Source organism: Leptidea sinapis, chromosome 17, assembly GCF_905404315.1.
Source record: "Leptidea sinapis chromosome 17, ilLepSina1.1, whole genome shotgun sequence".
NCBI lineage: Eukaryota > Metazoa > Arthropoda > Insecta > Lepidoptera > Pieridae > Leptidea > Leptidea sinapis.
The window spans coordinates 4,605,123-4,624,010 of record NC_066281.1 but is presented as its reverse complement, the minus strand read 5'-3'; the positions used below and the strand labels follow the sequence as shown (position 1 = coordinate 4,624,010).

The 18,888-nt window shown below is 35.1% G+C and overlaps 1 protein-coding gene across 1 annotated transcript; it reads right to left on the bottom strand.

Annotated features, from left to right (window-relative positions):
* Positions 1 to 5,895: 5,895 nt before the first annotated feature.
* On the bottom strand, positions 5,896 to 17,180 carry LOC126969159 (serine protease SP24D-like). Its single transcript, XM_050814482.1, has 4 exons — positions 17,141 to 17,180; positions 11,035 to 11,441; positions 7,970 to 8,112; positions 5,896 to 6,073 (listed from the first exon to the last, which is right to left on the bottom strand). Exons 1-4 carry the CDS (start codon positions 17,178 to 17,180, stop codon positions 5,896 to 5,898), a joined length of 768 nt encoding a protein of 255 aa, XP_050670439.1.
* Between the last annotated feature and the right edge of the window lie 1,708 nt (positions 17,181 to 18,888).

Genomic DNA, 18,888 nt, shown 5'->3' with positions numbered 1-18,888 from the left:
ATTTTTATTTTTTTTTTGACATTCATAACTGTCATTTCCCTGACCTACATGAATATATATAAAGAGTTTTTGAATTTGAATTTGAATTTACGTTACATCGATTAAACGTAAACGTAATGAACTATACGTCGTAATATTAATTGTATATAAATCGGGAATTTATGATTACCGATCATAGGAAATCCCTTCGTTGGACATATTTTTATTGCGGCTATGATTTCTACAGTCCAAAATGGCACAATGGCATATTTGTATTAATTTAAAAGATAATTTAAGCTTCACTTGACATCAAATAGCAGGTGTCACTTGAGCCTCGAGTAGGTACATTTGTACATAATAGTGGCGACAGAGTAACGCCCACATGCCACATCCACATAAGTAAAAAGCTAAGAAGCGTTAAAATGGCGCTTACTGTCTTATTTGTGCGCCTCAGCTCTGAGTAGGTACCTAATAACTCAGTACGAGGCAATCGTACTGATAATTTATCAATGTGTTATAAACCCAACACAGTTACGATTGAAAATGGATCTTATCTAAAGTAGCTGTTTCTTTAAAAAGCGTAACTCGATAATTCTTCTGTTACTTACCTACCCTTTATTCTATGATATAACGTCTTTAAGTAAAACTACAGGTATCCATCTGGCTTAAATATATTTTAATAGTAATACAACAATTTATTTATTTTTGATGATTACAATAAATATATGGCATAATTAAAAAATGTACTGAAGACTGTCATATAGCCGAGTATGACAGAAAGAAACAGACGAGTATGACAGAAACAAACAGACAAAATTTTTGCTATAAATAATAAGTTTTAATTTAAATTATATTTATAAACAACTTAAGGCTGCTATTCCAAAAAATCGCTAAAATAGCGCAAAGTTGAAACCATTTCTTTACAGTTTATATAAAGCTTATACTTTCACAAAAAATAATTATATATCTACAGAATATGAGAAGAAAATTTATTGTTTCATTACTATTATATTTTTATAGACAGTGCGAAAAAGAATCTCCAACATACACCTAACTATTACAGTTGGAGCCATGCTAATCATTCAATTTAGATAAAAATTTTACGTAAATTTAATAATTTAAAATATATATTTATAAAGAAACTTGTATTATGTTTTTAGTAAGTTAAAAATGCTTTTAATTCCGAATTAAAACTATGGCGATCTTGTGTGAGAGAGGTAACCGAGCTCCGCTCGATTCCTCAAGGCCATTGGGGACCGACCCCAGCCTTAATTATTTACAAACACATGTTAGGTACAATACAAATCTCTCGAGTTCCAAACTACCCAGTTATAGTGGTATGAAACGTTTGTGTAAACTGCTAGACTGTCTATAATTTGACTCCTTTTAAACGAGACGATGCCAATTTGAATGAATTTGTCGACTACCAGAGCGCTACCAGAGTCTCCCCTGAAAGAAATAATATAATATTGACACACTTTTACACAAATTATCTTGCCAGAAACTAGGCATAGCCTGTACTATGCGTACAAGACATAGACAACAAGACAAACTTCATACAATGTACTTACATAAACATACATAAATACATATTATAAAGATCCATGACTCGGAAACAAACACCCATATTCATCATATAAATAACCTATTGGGTTTCGAACCCGGAACCTCTAGCTCAGTGAGCAGGGTGACTAAACACTGAGCTATATGGTTGTCATATATTTTCAGATTCATATTAATAATAAAATTTACCTCGGTGCCTGCCAAGTTAATACTTTGAAAATACTCAATGTGTATACTTAGTAATATTATAAGAAAACTATGATACAATTTGTGAAAATTTAAAACTCAAATCAAAAAACTTTATTAATCTAGGTCACGCAAAGTACACATATGAATTTCAATTGTTTTTATCTTTTTAACATTTACCACCACTTCGGAAATGGTTTAGATTTAATGAGAAGTGGTAGCAGCAAACTCATTCTCCACTCTTTTAATTAATAATTACACCTTCATCTTCTCGTTTTACAAATCTTTAAATTAATTACAATATAATATGTAAAGTACAACATGAAATATCCAACGTCAAATACTCAATAACTAGTGCTTACACAATACAGTATTGACCTGTATAAGTACCCCTGAACAGACTGTTCTATATGTTTGACAGCAAATTTTTTGTGCCTATTTGAAGCGTTACTAGCGAGCGTCCAGAGAACTAATTTTGACGTATAATACAAATAGCTGCGAGGGAACGTACAATACTCTGAAGTATTTTTGCATTTTGAATTATTTTCGTGCGTTTTCCGTGTTATTTATACTACAAGAATCAAAGTAATAAAGTACACAATTTTTTTAGTGTAAATTACTTCCCACCATCGATCGATGTTTGGTGAGGTTGTCATCACTAGTTTAAATACCGCAGACTCTCGCTACATGGCCAACAGCGCCAAAATGGCGAATATCAAACAGGCACAAAAGCACTTTGACAGCCGCCAGTCCAGTGGTATAGTTTTGTCTTCCTAAGATTGCTTACCGGCTGTGTCATTGATGTGTATGTGTGAGTGCGTCAATTCGGGCGCTATAGTATTAAGTTGAAGTACTGTCCTATGTATTGTGGTACTTGTGTCTTTGATACTGACTTATACGTTTTAAGGATTAATAAACATAGTTTTGTAGATCTTGTTTGCTTTATGTATCTAGGAATCAATTAAATTACGCTGATGCATTAAGGCGAAGAGTAAGCAGAAAACACGCAAACATGGTGTTTTTAGACAAGTTTTGTGGTGAAAGTATAGCATTTCAAGCTATGAACACTACTTAATCCTGTTACACATATCCTTAAGTCTTATTTGTAGGTTGCTAATGCTTGCTGTTGGTTATAGTTAACACTGCCGAGCCTTTTAGAACTACCACTTTTCTTTGAAGTTAAACAAGTTTTTTGGCATGGCGTGACGCATTTTTTTGGTACTTCTCTCAGAAAAGTTATTCTTATAGCTTGTACTTTTTTGTGTAGGTTCATTTATTCAGATTAGTAGTGAATAACGAAGATTGTAAGCATATAAACTGTTTTCCACCCAAGAATTTTGAAAATATTGGCTTTGTTACATAGATGGCGGGCCGGCAGCCGTGAACTCATATCGCTCAAGGTCGCTGGCATTTAGTGTCGCCTTAACTAATAGTCACGTTATTTTAAGGTCCTATATGCGTTTTTATATTTAAAGAAAAAAAAAAGTTTTCAACTACATCCTGAGTGCATAAATAAACTGGAAAGCTCGTCTGTCCGTCTGTTACGAATACCGACCACGTATATTTACTATGATTACATTAAATTAAAACTATCATTACGGGGAAGTGTACCAATAAAAACTATAAAGAGTCATCATCAGCCGGAAGACGTTCACTGCTGGACAAAGGCATCCGTCAAAGATCTTTACGAAGATCGGTCCTGCGCTGCCCTCATCCAACGTATTTCGGCGATCTTGACCAGAAACTTCGGTCCATCTTGTGAGGGGCCTACCAACACTGCGTCTTCCGGTACGTGGTCGCCATTCGACAACTTTTCTGCCTCACCGGCCATCTGACAGTAGAACTATTTGCCCTGGACACTACGAATATAGCCCTCTCCATTGCCCTCTGAGCGACCATGAGCTTTCTCATCAGGCCTATAGTTAAAGACCACGTTTGCGTACTGTAAGTCATCACTAAAGAATAAATTATCGTATATTGGGTGCATAAACCTTTACAGCTTGACTTCATTCTTTGTGTAAAGATACTTCGTAGACATGATGGTCGTGATTATTGTCATAATCAGTAATCACATCCAACAAATACAATGATTTATTAACTATATAAGGTCGACCTGGCCACAAAAGCAGCACCCGTTCACGAGTTGACGCATGGACCAGCCGTCATTCCTTTAGCGCATATTTGAAAGAAGGAGACGACCCGGCACGAGACGTCGCTGCAAGCAGTGCTACGAAACGTGTGACGTTGTACGCATGATAAGTAGAAAATTACAAAATGAATGCTCATAAAGCAAGCCCAAGCATTGCTCACATTTGAATTTAATAAGACATCACCAGAGTTACTCTCCAAAAAAGTACACACCTTTGACTGCAGCTTAGCAACCATTTATATTTTTGTTAAATATGTCTTTCCAGCGGTCTTCCCTAACACAGGTTCTGCGATCTTAAAAGGGAAGTCCTTCTAAATAAAAAAATAATGATTTTTGTTTTTTTTTTATACGGATTCGCGATTATCCGAACTATGAACCGCAACCAATCCTATACAAGTCGAATTTATGCAAGCATGAATGTGTCGGAACTAGCATTACCGCGCCCATGCCACCCATTTCATTATTGTTTCAGTTAGTTTGCAATAGTTCCTCCGTTCTGCAGAAAGGAATCCGTGATATACCTAGCAGCAATGAAGAGAAAAAGTAGCTTACGTCGACGACGTACGATAAATACACACTACGCTTGTCGCTAACGACAACATTTAGTCCGGTTAATCGAGTTTTTACTGTATCTTAAAAGCATTAGGCATCGTTTCCAATGAAATCTTACAACAGGCTTGATTTTCTTCGACATCTTCATCAATCATCTTCAATCTTAAAAGTAGTTCATTAGGAGGGTCCTTATGAACCACTTTTTCATTTCTTTGCCAACATCGCTAACAAACACGTTGACTGCTATTAAACACCACCTAGAAATGAAGGTACGATATAAAGCGAATAGGAGGGAAAAGTGGAAAAAGTATAGCTATAAAACATCAGAAGGCCGCTACGATGATGTTGATATGTGTATGTAAGTATTAACACCCAAAATAACATATTCTTGTATACATTGTACCTACGTCACAAACGCCTGTCGCGTTGGTGAAAGATTATCATAGAATTCTGATATTGGTATCATAAACGATGTAGGCCTCGCTAGTACAATAGACAGTTTAGATATTCTTCTATCGCAATAGTCCAATCAATAATCAGATCAAAAGTCCAAAAATAGAAGCAGCTTCATAGCAGTAATGGTAACAAGAATATCAATAACAAAAAAGAATTTTAACAAAAAAATCTGACCAAAAATTTTCAAAACAGTTGTAGCCTCGTTGGTTTAACCGTAGTAGCACAGTGCATTAGGCTTACGCCTTATATTCCGAGGGTTCTGAGTTTGTATCCCAAGGCATTTGAGTAAAAAAGCTCAGCTTTACCACGTAAATAAAGAACTCATCTTGAGCACAAATAATGTCTGATATTATAAATAATGGAGAGCATCGTATTCATTTCTTTCTTTGGACAAGTAATGTTTAATTATTATATGATATATGCATTTTATATATGTATATAAAATGCATAGCTTTTAGATTCTAAAGAGTTCCCTGGTATTCTTCAGAGTCCAAAGTCCAATATTCGTCAGCTAATGTTATTGAGTACCAAATATCTCCTTTCCTTCTCTTTGGAGAGAAATCGAGACAACCGACTTAGTAATTATACATCTCTATAAAATTCTCTTTCCAATGATATATAAATTATATCTTTGGATCAGGTACCAAAATGCCCTGGCTCCTTTCACAAAGAAACACTGCCTAAATACATAAATTCAGGATCAAACAAATTAACAGGTAGTCATTTCGATTAAAATTTGTGTGTCTTTCATTGCTGATCTTCAATAAATAAACACAATTGTGTTTTATGAAGATTACATTACGTCATAAAATTATTTGTCGCAGAGGTATAGCCAGACTCGGTAGCATGAATAGTAGAGGTTATAAAAGGTAGTAGAAATGTTGTAAATTTTAATAGTGAAACCATTATGAAATTTCGTTGATGATTGAATATAACGCTTTATTTAAAATAAAAAACCATAGAATATCTCATATTTATTATTATGTTAGTCTCGCAGCCATGTTTGAAATTTATTTATTATGTTTTTTCTTCTTACAATATAATCTTCTTGCAGTTTTAGCTATCCAGGTATAGTGGTAGGATACGTTTGTGTAACCTCCAAGAGTGGTTATAATTGAATGTTTTCTAAATGATACTATTCCGATTTGAATGAAATTATCGACGACCAGAGCGCTTCCAGAGTCTCCCCTGAAAGAAATAATAAATCTTTTAAAAAGATAAAATTTGACAAGCCTCTTTGTAAGGCGGGATGTCTTCAGGCGTCAGATCTGCTGAAGGTAGAAGTTAGAAATATTTCTTGTTAAGTTTTTTTTTAAATAAGGGACAAGACGGGCAGGACGTTCTGCTGATGGTAATTGTAAGCCCTGCCTATTACATTGTAGTGCCACTCAAGATTCTTAAAAAACCTCAAAAATTCTGAGCGGCACTACAATAATTGCGCTCGTCACCGTGAGACATAAGACGCTAAGACTCATTAGCCCAGTCATTTCAGTAACTACGGTGCCCTTCAGACCGAAACAATAATGTTTACAAATTACTTTTTTACGGCAGAAATAGGTGCCGTTGTGGTACCCATAATCTAGCCGGCATCCTGTGCAAAGGAGCCTCCCGCTGGTATATCACCATTGCCGCTAGAACAAGAAACAACAAATACAAACGAAGTAATCGAAATAGCAATCAATCCATCAGCTGAACGTCCTGCTCGTCTCGTACCTTATTTTCATAAAAAAAGTCCACTGACAGACGAACGGATGGACGGAGTAATAACGGGTAACACCTTGGCGAGTAATCAGAACGCACGAGTTCCCAAGGGATGGCTTTCAATTTTCTCCAATGTGGCCTATGTGCTTTGACTTGCCTCAGCAATAACTCTTGTGGTTTAATTAAGAATGTTTAATAATATATTTAAACTTATTGTTGAAATAAAAAAAACTTACATTTATTGTTCCCCAACCAAAAACAAAGATGTGGAATCAACTTCCTTGTGCGGTGTTTCCAGGACGATACGACATGGGTACCTTCAAAAAAAGCGCGTACACCTTCCTTAAATGCCGACAACGCTCCTTTGATTCCTCTGGTGTTGCAAGAGATTGTGGGCGGCGGTGATAACACTTTACACCAGGTGACCTGTACGCTTGTTTGTCCTCCTATTCCAAAAAAAAAGTTGATTCATAATATTTTCAATGTAGCTATTAATACATTATTTTTGCGGAGAGGTGAAGTAATATTATGTACACAAAATTTGACAAGGGCATGTATTCAAGATATCTGCTTGCTAAAAATAAATGTAACCAAAATTTATGTACGAAGCGGGACTCGCCAGCGACTTCTCGGGTTCCGTCCGAGTGCTCTTACCAACTGACTCAACCGTTCGCGTGACGCATGGTTCGTAAATCTTGGTATGTCATGTTGTGATCTCTTACTCAGGTTGTGGCTCTTTCTACAGGACTACATTTTTATACTGCTATGTAATAAAAAAGTATGTCATGAGTAAACAGCTTGCCCTTAAAATACCTTCATAATCATCATCAGCCGCAAGAAGCCCACTGCTGAACAAAGGCCTGCCCCAAAGATTTCCACGACGATTGGTCCTGCGATGCCCTCATCCAACGTATGATCAGAAGTAACGTATCGGCGACCTTGACCAGATCGTCGGTCCATCTTGTAGGGGGCCTACCAAAACTAAATTTTACATTTTACATATTATATTGTAATTTGAAATGATTTGTAAATCGATGTACTTAAATGTAAATCTCGATATAAAAGAGTGGCAATGAGTTTCTTGCTACTTCTTCTCATTAGCTCACTTTACGAAGTAGCGGTAGATTCAATAAGATTTTTTTTTAACATTCATAAGTGTCATTTCCGTGACCTATGTGAATAAACTAATTTTGATTTGATTTGATAATAAAAATACCTAACGCAAGGGAAAATTCAATTCTTATGATACACAATTTGAAGAATGATGCATAAAGCTTTCTCAACGTGCCATATAAAAACGACGGTCTACCTTTTATGTATGGCAGGGTCAGAAAGATTCCTTTACTAGTTGATGGACTAGTAAAATATAATAATTAAACTTACTTGGAAGCATGTCCTGTATTCTTAAGGTCACCAGCACATAAAGTTCCCTTTGGAATTCCTGGAATAACTTTTATACACTCTCGACGGGTCCAGACTTTCAGCCTCGTTGCATGTAGCCATTTAGTATCTACCATTGGATTATCCTAAAACAAATGTTAGTTAATGTTTCTTTTTATTTATTTAATCATAAATATATGCACAGTTGGAACATAAATTTTACATCTCGCCAAACTGTTGCAACAGTTTGTTGGCGAGTTTACGCTGTTAGACTATATTATACTATTGTGCATCTATAATAAATTATACCTAATTTGTTCCTTATATACACTATTACTAATACACACATAACATTACACACATATCATTACATAATTATCTATTCATAATATTCCTAAAAACATAGTAAAATCTTTCCTGTATACATTTACCTAAACTATACTACTTTAAATATTATAAATATTTATGCAGTGTGTGTGTCTGTCGGTTCGCGATGAACTCAAAAACCACTGCACCGATTTGCATGCTGTTTTCACGTGGTTCTCGAGGAAGGTTTAAGTATGTTAATTGTTAAGTTTATGTATATATTTTTGTATAAATTAATGATAGTTGTTGTAGGTGTTGGAAAAAAATAAGCCGTTTTGGAGCGTTCAATGAAATTGCCATCTAAACCCTCTGAAATATAACAAAATAATGTATGGTGGAATTGTGTATCTTATATACAGTCTACAGAAAAGACCGGGATGGCATAATAATATGTCTACCTCATAAGACGACCTGTATAGCCGAGTGGTTAGCGATCCTACCTACTAAGCTAGAGGTCCCGGGTTCGAATCCCGGTACGTGCAAGCATTTATATGATGAATATGGATGTTTGCTTCCGAGTCATAGATGTTTAAATGTATTTATGTATGTTTATACGAATTTATGTATGTTTAAGTAAGTATATTGTATTAAATATATCATTGTCTTGCAACCCATAACACAGGCTATATATGCTTTTCTTGGGGCAAGATAATTTGTGTAAAAAGTGTGTCAATATTATTATTATTATAAGGATAACATACTATATCCATTTCAATACTTAAAAAATTGGCAATTATAAAGCGGTAATATAAAAGCTGTTTACATAAATACAATATTAATGATTATCATTTTTTATTACTACATATTATAAATACACATTTTAAACTCAATTACTTTGGTTGAGTACACATTATGGTTTTAGACTACATTATTCCCGAATACTTACATCATGTTTTTTGCTATTTTACTATTGACAGAACGGGACTGTTGGACAGGTAATTACTCATAAAAATGACATAATCTATCGTTTTGTATTACTGTATAAGTACTTTGGTAATCAAATCAAGTCATCTTTATATATACTAGATGACCCAGCAAACGTTGTATTGCCGATATTAAAATCGCGATACAAAAGTAACTGTTGATCGTAGATGGGTGAAAATTTGAAGTTTTATGTAAGTTTTAATGTTGACTCATAATCAAACAAATTAAAAAAAATGTAATAAAACAAAAAAAAAATAATCGTGTGGACCACCCTTAACATTTAGGGCGAAGAAAAATAGATTTTATCCGATTCTCAGACTAGAATAGATTTTATCCACTCAAAATTTCATGAGAATCGGTCAAGCCGTTTCGGAGGAACTTGGTCCCGCACACCGTGACACGAGAATTTTATATATTAGACTAGCTGACTCGGCAAGCGTTGTATTGCCGATATTAAAATCGCGATACAAAAGTAACTGTTGATCGTAGAAGGGTGAAAATTTGAAGTTGTATGTATTTTTTAATGCTGACTCATAATCAAACAAATTTAAAAAAAATAAAAAAAAAATCGTGTGGACCACCCTTAACAGTCCGATTCTCAGACCTACCCAATATGCACTCAAAATTTCATGAGAATCGGTCAAGCTGTTTCGGAGGAGTTCGGTCCCGCACACATCACACGAGAATTTTATATATTAGATATATATAAGAGATTTCCACGTATAAGGTCACTAATCACGATATCTCTGGAACCATTAGAGCTAAAGAATTTGGTAGGAATATTCTTTTCACCGAGTAGAGGTCAGCTAAGAACAGATTTTCAAAAATTCCATCCACAAGATTTTTTTTTTAATATGAACAGAACAACGTCTGTCGGGTCAGCTAGTTAGGTATAAGCGAGGAGCCTTCTTAAGAAGAAGTGGCAAAAGCACATGGCCACTCTTTCTAATAATAAAATGTTGATTTTTATTTTATAATTAACTACATATGTTTGTTATTACTCACGTAGACAGGAACTGGGTGTACGGTGTTAAAAACAGACAAACAGGACTGCCGATAGAAGTCTACATTTTTAAATACAAATAAAAAATTAAGTAAAAGCAAATAAATATTATTGTACATTAAATTATAATGTTTATTCGACACAGTCTTTAACCAATACGTAACGTGTTTCGCCTGTGTGTTCAATCATTCTACTAATCTTTAGATGTTGACTTCCAGACGTCCCAAACTTCGTATAAGATTTGGATAATAATAGAATTCCGCAAAACAACGGCTTATTCAATAAATTTTCAAATTGATATTTTAAATAATAAGATACTAGCTGATGCCCGCGACTTTGTGGCGTAGATAAAGGTTTCTAAAAATAAACAAGCAAGAGTGAAATTGAGGACTATCTCATGTACTATTCCAATTCCAGTTCCCGTTTTTGCTCCCATTCTCAACATATTATATGAATCTTCCTTCGAGGAAGATTGGTATGGCAAACTAAACCTACTTATATATAGGTAGTTATAGATCATCGACGTGAATTTCAGTTCTTCATGGAATCATGGATAATTCCGAGATAAAATGTAGCCTATGTCTTTTCCCAAGCTCTTGTGTATCTCTGTGGCAAATTTCATCAAAATCGTATAATTAGCTCCGGCGTAAAAACGTACCATACAAACTTACATTCACATTTGTAATATTAGTAGAGATTATCATTGCTAGCCAATCTAGCGCTTCAAACTTATAGAGTTCTAATCCACGGTCTTTAATAATAATGAAAAACTCACATAAAGAAGCCCCCATCCAGCAACAATACCAAACGTTCTCACTGGTGGAATTCTGTAAACAGCTATTCTTTTCATATGCGCCCCTAAAGGCAAAGATCTTTTCAAGAGAATCAAGGCAATATCGTTGGCAAGTGTTTGTTCCTTAAAAGCGTCATGAATCGCGTATCTCAATGTTTCAAACTCCTCTCCGTCTTGTGCTCGAGCGCTTCCTGCATACGATGTTATATCCGCTGCAATTCTTACATTATATAAGCAATGTGCGGCTGTTAGAATTATTCTTTGGTTTATTATTGATCCTCCACATTGAATAGCTGTAACATTTGTGTCTACTATCAAGAATACTGAGTGTGGAAATTTATATATAGATGTCTTGATACCATCAACTATGTGTGGTTGCAAAGTACACTCTGTCACAGGTAAAATTAATAGTAAATGGTAAAACATTTGGTTGCTGTTTTGACTACTAAGCGTTCATTAAATTAGGTATAAAAGTTTAATTGCCATATATGACTAATTAAGTTTATATTGTACGATTATTTCAAACTAAACTAAATTCGTAACTTTGATGTAGGTACAACATAAAACATAGTCATGGTGATGGTAATGTTAACAATGCCATTAACCGTCAGAGATTACAAATTAATTGTTAGTGTATGTTTTTTCTTTCCGCACAGTGGAGGAACCCCATAGGCATCCAAATTGTGGGGATGATTCAAATTCAAATTCAAATATTTTTATTCAAAATAGGATTTAAAAACACTTATTGAACGTCAAAATCTACCACCCATTCAAAAAAGACTGCCTCAGACCTGAGAAGAATGGGCGCAAGAAACTCAGCGGGCTTTTTTTTTAAATATAAAATATGGATTACAATGTAATATCGTACAATAAACATTTATAATTAAAGAGTCTGAGGGTGTTCGCTTTATTCCCAGTCCGTGGTGTCATTAAGAAAATCGTTTATGCTATAATAACCTTTCCCACACAAACGTTTTTTAACAATTCTTTTAAATTTCGTAACACATTTGTTTTGTACATTTTCTGGGATCATATTGTAGAAGCATATACATCGCCCAACAAAAGACTTACTAACTCGACCCAACCGAGTAGTAGGCATAACAAGTTTATGTTTGTTCCTCGTGTTAACATTATGAATGTCACAGTTTCTAGAAAATTCCTCAATGTGCTTATGAACATACAAAACATTATCGAAAATGTATTGAGAAGCAACAGTCAAAATGTTTATTTCTTTAAATTTTTCTCTTAATGATTCTTTAGGACCTAGGTTATAAATCGCGCGAATAGCCCTCTTCTGCAGCACAAAGATAGTATGAATATCGGCCGCACTGCCCCATAACAATATATCATAGGACATAATACTATGAAAATAACTAAAGTATTCTAATCTCGCTGTATGTCAGTTAACCGTCTAATTTTCTTAACCGCATATGCTGCAGAACTAAGCCTATCCGCCAATCCTTCAATATCGGGGCCCCACTGCAATTTGGAATCAAGAGTAATGCCAAGAAATATAGCAGATTCCACTGGTTTTACCACCTCTCCAATTAATAAAATATTCGCATCTACATTTTTGACATTTGGCGCGGTGAATTTAATATATTTGGTTTTATGATTATTTAACAATAAGTTATTGGCGCTAAACCAGAACACGATGTCAGATAGAGCATTGTTTACTTCGTCATACAAAACTTGGCTTCGTTTCACTTTGAATATAAGTGAAGTGTCATCCGCAAACAATACCACCTTGTGTTTTTTTTCTACAAGGTTAGGTAGATCATTTATATAAATTAGGAAGAGGAAGGGTCCAAGAATAGACCCTTGTGGTACCCCCATACCGAGAGGAGTCCCAGGAGATCTCCTGCCATTCACCTCGACCCTCTGAATCCTATTATTTAAATATGAGATCAGAAGATCGAGTGCAGATCCTCTTATACCATAGTGGCATAGCTTCCTGACCAGCGTTGAATGCTGAACACAATCAAAAGCCTTAGATAAATCACAGAAGATACCAAGTGCATTCTGTGATTCCTCCCAGGCCTCAAAAATGTTCCTGATGAGTTCAACACCTGCATCCGTAGTCGAGCGTCCCCTAGTAAAGCCAAATTGCTTAATATGAAGTAACTTATAAGTGTTAAAGTGAGTAAGCATTTGGCTTAAAATAATTTTTTAAAAAATTTTACTAAGGGTCGGCAACACCGAAACAGGGCGATAGTTATTCGGGTCAGAAGTGAGTCCCGATTTAAATATTGGTGTAATTTTACTATACTTGAGAAGGTCAGGAAACACGCCTTGTTCAATACAACAGCTATTAAAAACTAGTGCTAGATATGGTGCTATGACGTCAATAACAGAACTTATTATTTTTACAGATATGCATCAGCAGTTTTTTTCATTTCTAAGGATCTGAAAGTTTTAATTATTTCTGCTGGGCTAACAGCACTGAATTTGAAATTTTGTTTACATTCCTTAACATTTTCCAAAAGAAGTGACTCGGCAACACTGGTGGAGGAGACAAGGGTGCTTGAGATGGAAACTGGAATGTCAGAAAAAAATTTCTCAAAAGCAGAAGCTACTTCCTGCTCAGAGTGGATTTTTGTATTGTTTATTATTCGATTATATTCAAAACTTGCAGTCTTTCGCTCTTTCAGATTCCCAGTTAATAACTTTCCAAGTCATTTTTATTTTATTTGAAGCATTTTTAATTATTTCCCTCATATGCATTGACTTAGCAAAAGTACATACTTTCTTAAATAATTTTGAATATTTTTTCACATATACAAGGAAAGATACATCATGATTACATGATGATCTCTCACTATATAGTTCATATAACCGTTGTCTGCTCCTATGAATACCAGCTGTTGCCCAGTTGTTAAATGACAAGAGACCACCCGAGTTGACTGTCTTTGAAGTAAATATAGAAGCAAACTCTGTTTTAATTATTTTAAATAACTTACCATACATCTCATTTGGAGTACTGTTATAATTCAAATACAAGTTTGAGAGTTTTTCTGAAACATTGCCTCTATATTTCTCCATTCGCCTATTGTTTACCGGAACAAGCATAAACTTTTTAGTTGAAGTACATTTGTTTCCTTCAATATTAAAAGAGGCTAATTGACCAAAGTGGTCTGAGCTCAGTTTACTAATTATTGATTGAGAAATAGGTTTATATTTAGTAAAAATATTATCAATATAGCTTTTAGAGGTGCTGGTTACTCTAGTAGGTTCTAAGAAAATATTTGATAAATTATATGATTTAAACAAAGATTTGAATCTAATACTTGTGGTGGATTTTTCTAATAAGTTAATATTAAAGTCACCACAAATCATAATATATTTCTTAGATTCTGATAATTTTGATAGAACCTCCTCCAATACATTCTCAAATAACTCATATAATGCATCGGGGGGTCTGTATATGCTTACAACAATGGCACACTCAAGCTCTGCACAGGCTATTTCAACAGAGAGGCCCACAATATCTTTACGGTCTTTGAATTTAAATGATTTACTTATAAGTATAAGAGAGCCGCCACGTGTTGCCTTTTCTCTGCTAAACACACTTGCCACCCGATGACCACTGGAGTTAAAAATGAGCTCATATTTTCTAAGCCAGTGTTCTAAGCCAGCCAGCCAGCCAGTAAGCCAGTTCAGTAAGACAAGATATCAATATTTTCATGGTTCATTAGTAACTCCAGTTCCAGTTCTTTACCTAACAATCCATGCATATTTTGGTGCTTATAACCTGATGTTTATAACTTTACAATTATTATGTTTACTATTACTTGTACATTGTGTATTTATATTGCTAGAGGAGTCCCCTATTGTCTTATTGACTAATTTAAATAATTTGGAACATATTCCAAACTAGAAACTAAACTATAAGACTGCTCAATACAAGCAGTGTTTATCAAAAAATTACTTTGCTCAATAGGAGCAGAGTCCAACAAGCTATTACACTGCTCAGTAGAAGCAGTGCTAATCGACTTACTAACCTGCTCAATAGAAGCAGGGGACCGGGTTGCCAAATAATTGGCTGAGATATCGTAATTAGTAGCGTGTCGTGCGAAGGGGAAATTTGTCGGCATTATTCAGGTCAAACAGGTCTTTGGAACACTCCCCGTAATAAATGTGATACGAGTAGAAGACAAACAATTAAGGCACATGTGTACGCAACGCCAAGTGTTCACAGATCTACCAAGGTATCTCCGACAATTCTCTCTCTTGACCCCTGACGAAAACAGAGCTTGCCGTAGAGTTTTCTGTCAAACAAACTTTATAGTCTAAGAGCCTGTGAACAGCAGACCTACGTTATTTTATAAAAGCTAAGAGTTTGTTAGCGCATGCTCCTAACACAGGTAAGAACGATGAACCAAGAGTTTAGGTTACGGTGGCTTTGGTAGGTAAACGGTACTAAAGGTGTGTAAAATACCGATCTAAATACATTAAATAATAAAGTGAGATTTTTCGGTATTACAGACACTTAACATCGTGGCAACCCCATGCCAGATACTCTTAATGTTCATGAAATAATAATTTTACTAACGTGATCGTATAAAAGCTGATTTTTATATATAATACTTGGGTAATAAGTAGATGATGTTTCCTCACTAGCCAGACACTTTTGATAGTTCCAACCCCTTTCCAGACGCAGCATTGGCAGGTAAACGGTACTAAAGGTGTGTAAAATACCGATCTAAATAGATCAAATAATAAAGTGCGATTTTTCGTTATTACCTTCAGAATATTATAAAAAATCACGTTATTAATTGCCAGACACCCTTTATTTCCATGAAATCATAATTTTATTTACTTCATAGTATAAAAGCTGATTTTTAGCCATTATTTTTATAGTTATAACCTTAACAGACAAACATTGTAAATCGTAAGTAGAGATTCGTGATTAGAATGACTTATGCAAATAAACTTCTTGGCGCAGACTACAACTATGTAAGATTTGAAAACATTCTAAGAAAAGACATTCGATGCTACAACTACCTTAAATTGTTAAAATTCAATTTATTGTCAATAACAGGTTTAAAAAATTTTTTTTAACCAAAAATCAACCGACTTCGTAAACACTATTCTAAAACAATAGATATAATATGCACTAAAAAGTATAAAAATAATTGCGTATTTTTATACAATCTAGTTCTAGTTACGATTATTGTAATTTTTGGAATCGGTGTCCTTCCGCCGCGACTCGCTCTCGCCTCTCACCTCCTCACGACTCAAGCACATCTCACCTATAACTATGTATGTAGTTACAAGCCTATCTTGGATGACACCGACTCCAAAAATTACAATAATCGTAACTAGAATTAGATTGTATAAAAATACGCAATTATTTTTATACTTTTTAGTGCATATTATATCTATTGTTTTAGAATAGTGTTTTTAAAGGCGGTTGTTCTTTTGTTATTTTTTTTTATTATTTGTTTTTTTGTGAATTTGTACTACACTTACTAACAACTTGTCTAGATATACTAAATTTTTCAATGTGGCAATGAATTTAAGCGCTTAATTGAAGAATTCCGTTACTTTGCCATGGATCCCGTAATCAGAACCTAACCAAACTCTCACCAAACTATCTTTGAAGTATATCGTTTTCAATAAAAAAAGAATAATCGAAATCGGTTGGCGCGATATTGAGTTAATCGTAAATTTATCATCAAATTTGCTATACGTATGTATACGTTACGTATGTATAGCAAATTTAAGACTTTTATGATTTTTCTCATAGATGCCATGGTCAGATCTGGACCAAATTATAATGAGACACGGGAAGCACCAGCTTTCAAATAAAATAAGAATTATCAAAATCGGTTCACCCAGTCGAAAGTTTTGAGGTAACAAACTTAAAAAAAAGAAAATACCGACGAATTGAGAACCTCCTCCTTTTTTGAAGTCGGTTAAAATGACGTAATATGACATAAGAAAAATTATAATTTCATGAACATTAAGGGTGTCTGACAATGAGTAACATGATTTTTGATAATATTCTGAAGGTAATAGCGAAAAATCGCACTTTATTATTTGATGTATATAGATCGGTATCTTACACACCTTTAATAACGTTTACCTGCCAAAGCCACTGTAATCCAAATTCCATAATGGTCCATCGTTCGTTCTTCAGACAAACTTTCAGCTTTTAAAAAAAACGTAGGTCTGGGGTTCACGGGCTCTTACTCTATTATTCAAATAGGCTTAAATAAAGTGCTTTTTAGTGCGGAAAAGTAGAAAGAACATACAGAAAACTTAACGGCCTCTCTTTTAAAACAAAATAATATAGATAATAGATTATTTTACATTGGTTGTAAACATACATAACAAAATAGTTTGTATGCTGCAAGTATAAGGTCTGAACTTTACTTCAGGAATAGAGCTCCGACACCGCGAAATAGTCGGTGGTGTTTTTCCGTCGACGTCAAGAGTCGAGTTTGAGGCAAAAAGAGTGCACAAGAGATTGGCTTTCTCTTTTGCCGTATGGGCCAGGGTGTCATTCCTCATGTGCAACGGCGGCATGGACGGCTGGTTGAAGTTACCAAGAGCAGCTTTCGACAACGACCAGAACTTGCGTGTTCCGGTCGGGTAGCTGGAAAGCTGCTCGCTAATTTTGACGACATGCTTCTATTTCGCACGGGCGATTTGCCGCTTAAAAAATCTGGAGGCACGGTTATATTTCCTCTTCAGAACTTTGCAGTTCAGATCCTTTGAGCCCAGCGCCGCAACCCAAGTTCGATACGCCTGTTTTTTGCAGTCAGATGCTGCTTTAACTGACGCATCGAACCAGGGCTGTGATCTGCCACCGATCGATATTACAGAGCTTGGTATAAAAATATCCATGCCCTGCAGTATCACATCGGCTACTGCAACGGTGCAGGCACTAGGATCATCCGAAGGGAAACAAACCCTGCCCCAAGGGTAGGATGCAAAAAAGGAACGCATCCTATCCCAATCTGCTGACTTGTAGTGCCAAACGCGGCGGGTCGCTGGTGGTCTACAGATAGTTGGCTTTCGCTTTTGCCGTATGGAGCAGAGTGTTATTCCTCATGCGCCGTGGCGGCAGGGACGGCTGCTTGAAGTTACCAAGAGCAGCTTTAGACAACGACCAAAATTCGCTGTTCTAGTTTGGTAGCTAGGAAGCTGCTAACCGATTTTGACGTCTTGAGGTAGTCAGAGTTTGGTGGCTTCTGTCGTGTCAAGCAGCCATAAAACTCAATTTTTGTTAAATAGGCGTGATGACTTCAGGATTGTGGAACCTAGCAATAGTATAATAGTATATTGCTAAGAGGAAAGCTTAAAAGCTGCCTGACTAGCCCTCGTCTGGAGGAGATCTGAACCCCGTGAAATACAAAGTAAAAAAGAAAGTCTCGAAGCACGCTATGCATTAAGTCGCTTAGGAAATCTCTACAACATGAACATGCAGTGACCAAATTTCACATTGAAACAGTGCCTAAATCAATAGATTCATGGCCTTATAGATTAAAGACTTGCATTAAAGCCAATGTCGATTCGAATAGAATTCTTTTTCTTTTATTGCTGCACCTTCAATAAATAAATACAATAAATATGTTTTATTAATTTAATTTATTTTAATTACGGGCATAAAGGAAAAATCATTTTTATTTTAGACAGAACTTAAAGTTAGATTAGCCAGCATCACACATCATAGCATTAGGTACCTACCTGTATATCAAAGGTTATTCCAGTAGTACGAGTAATCTCAAACTTGGTAACAACAAAACTTTAGGAAATTGTATATCGTGCCATAATGTCATTGGTGAGTTGGTATTTGGAATAAAAAACCAAAGAATATCTAATATTTAT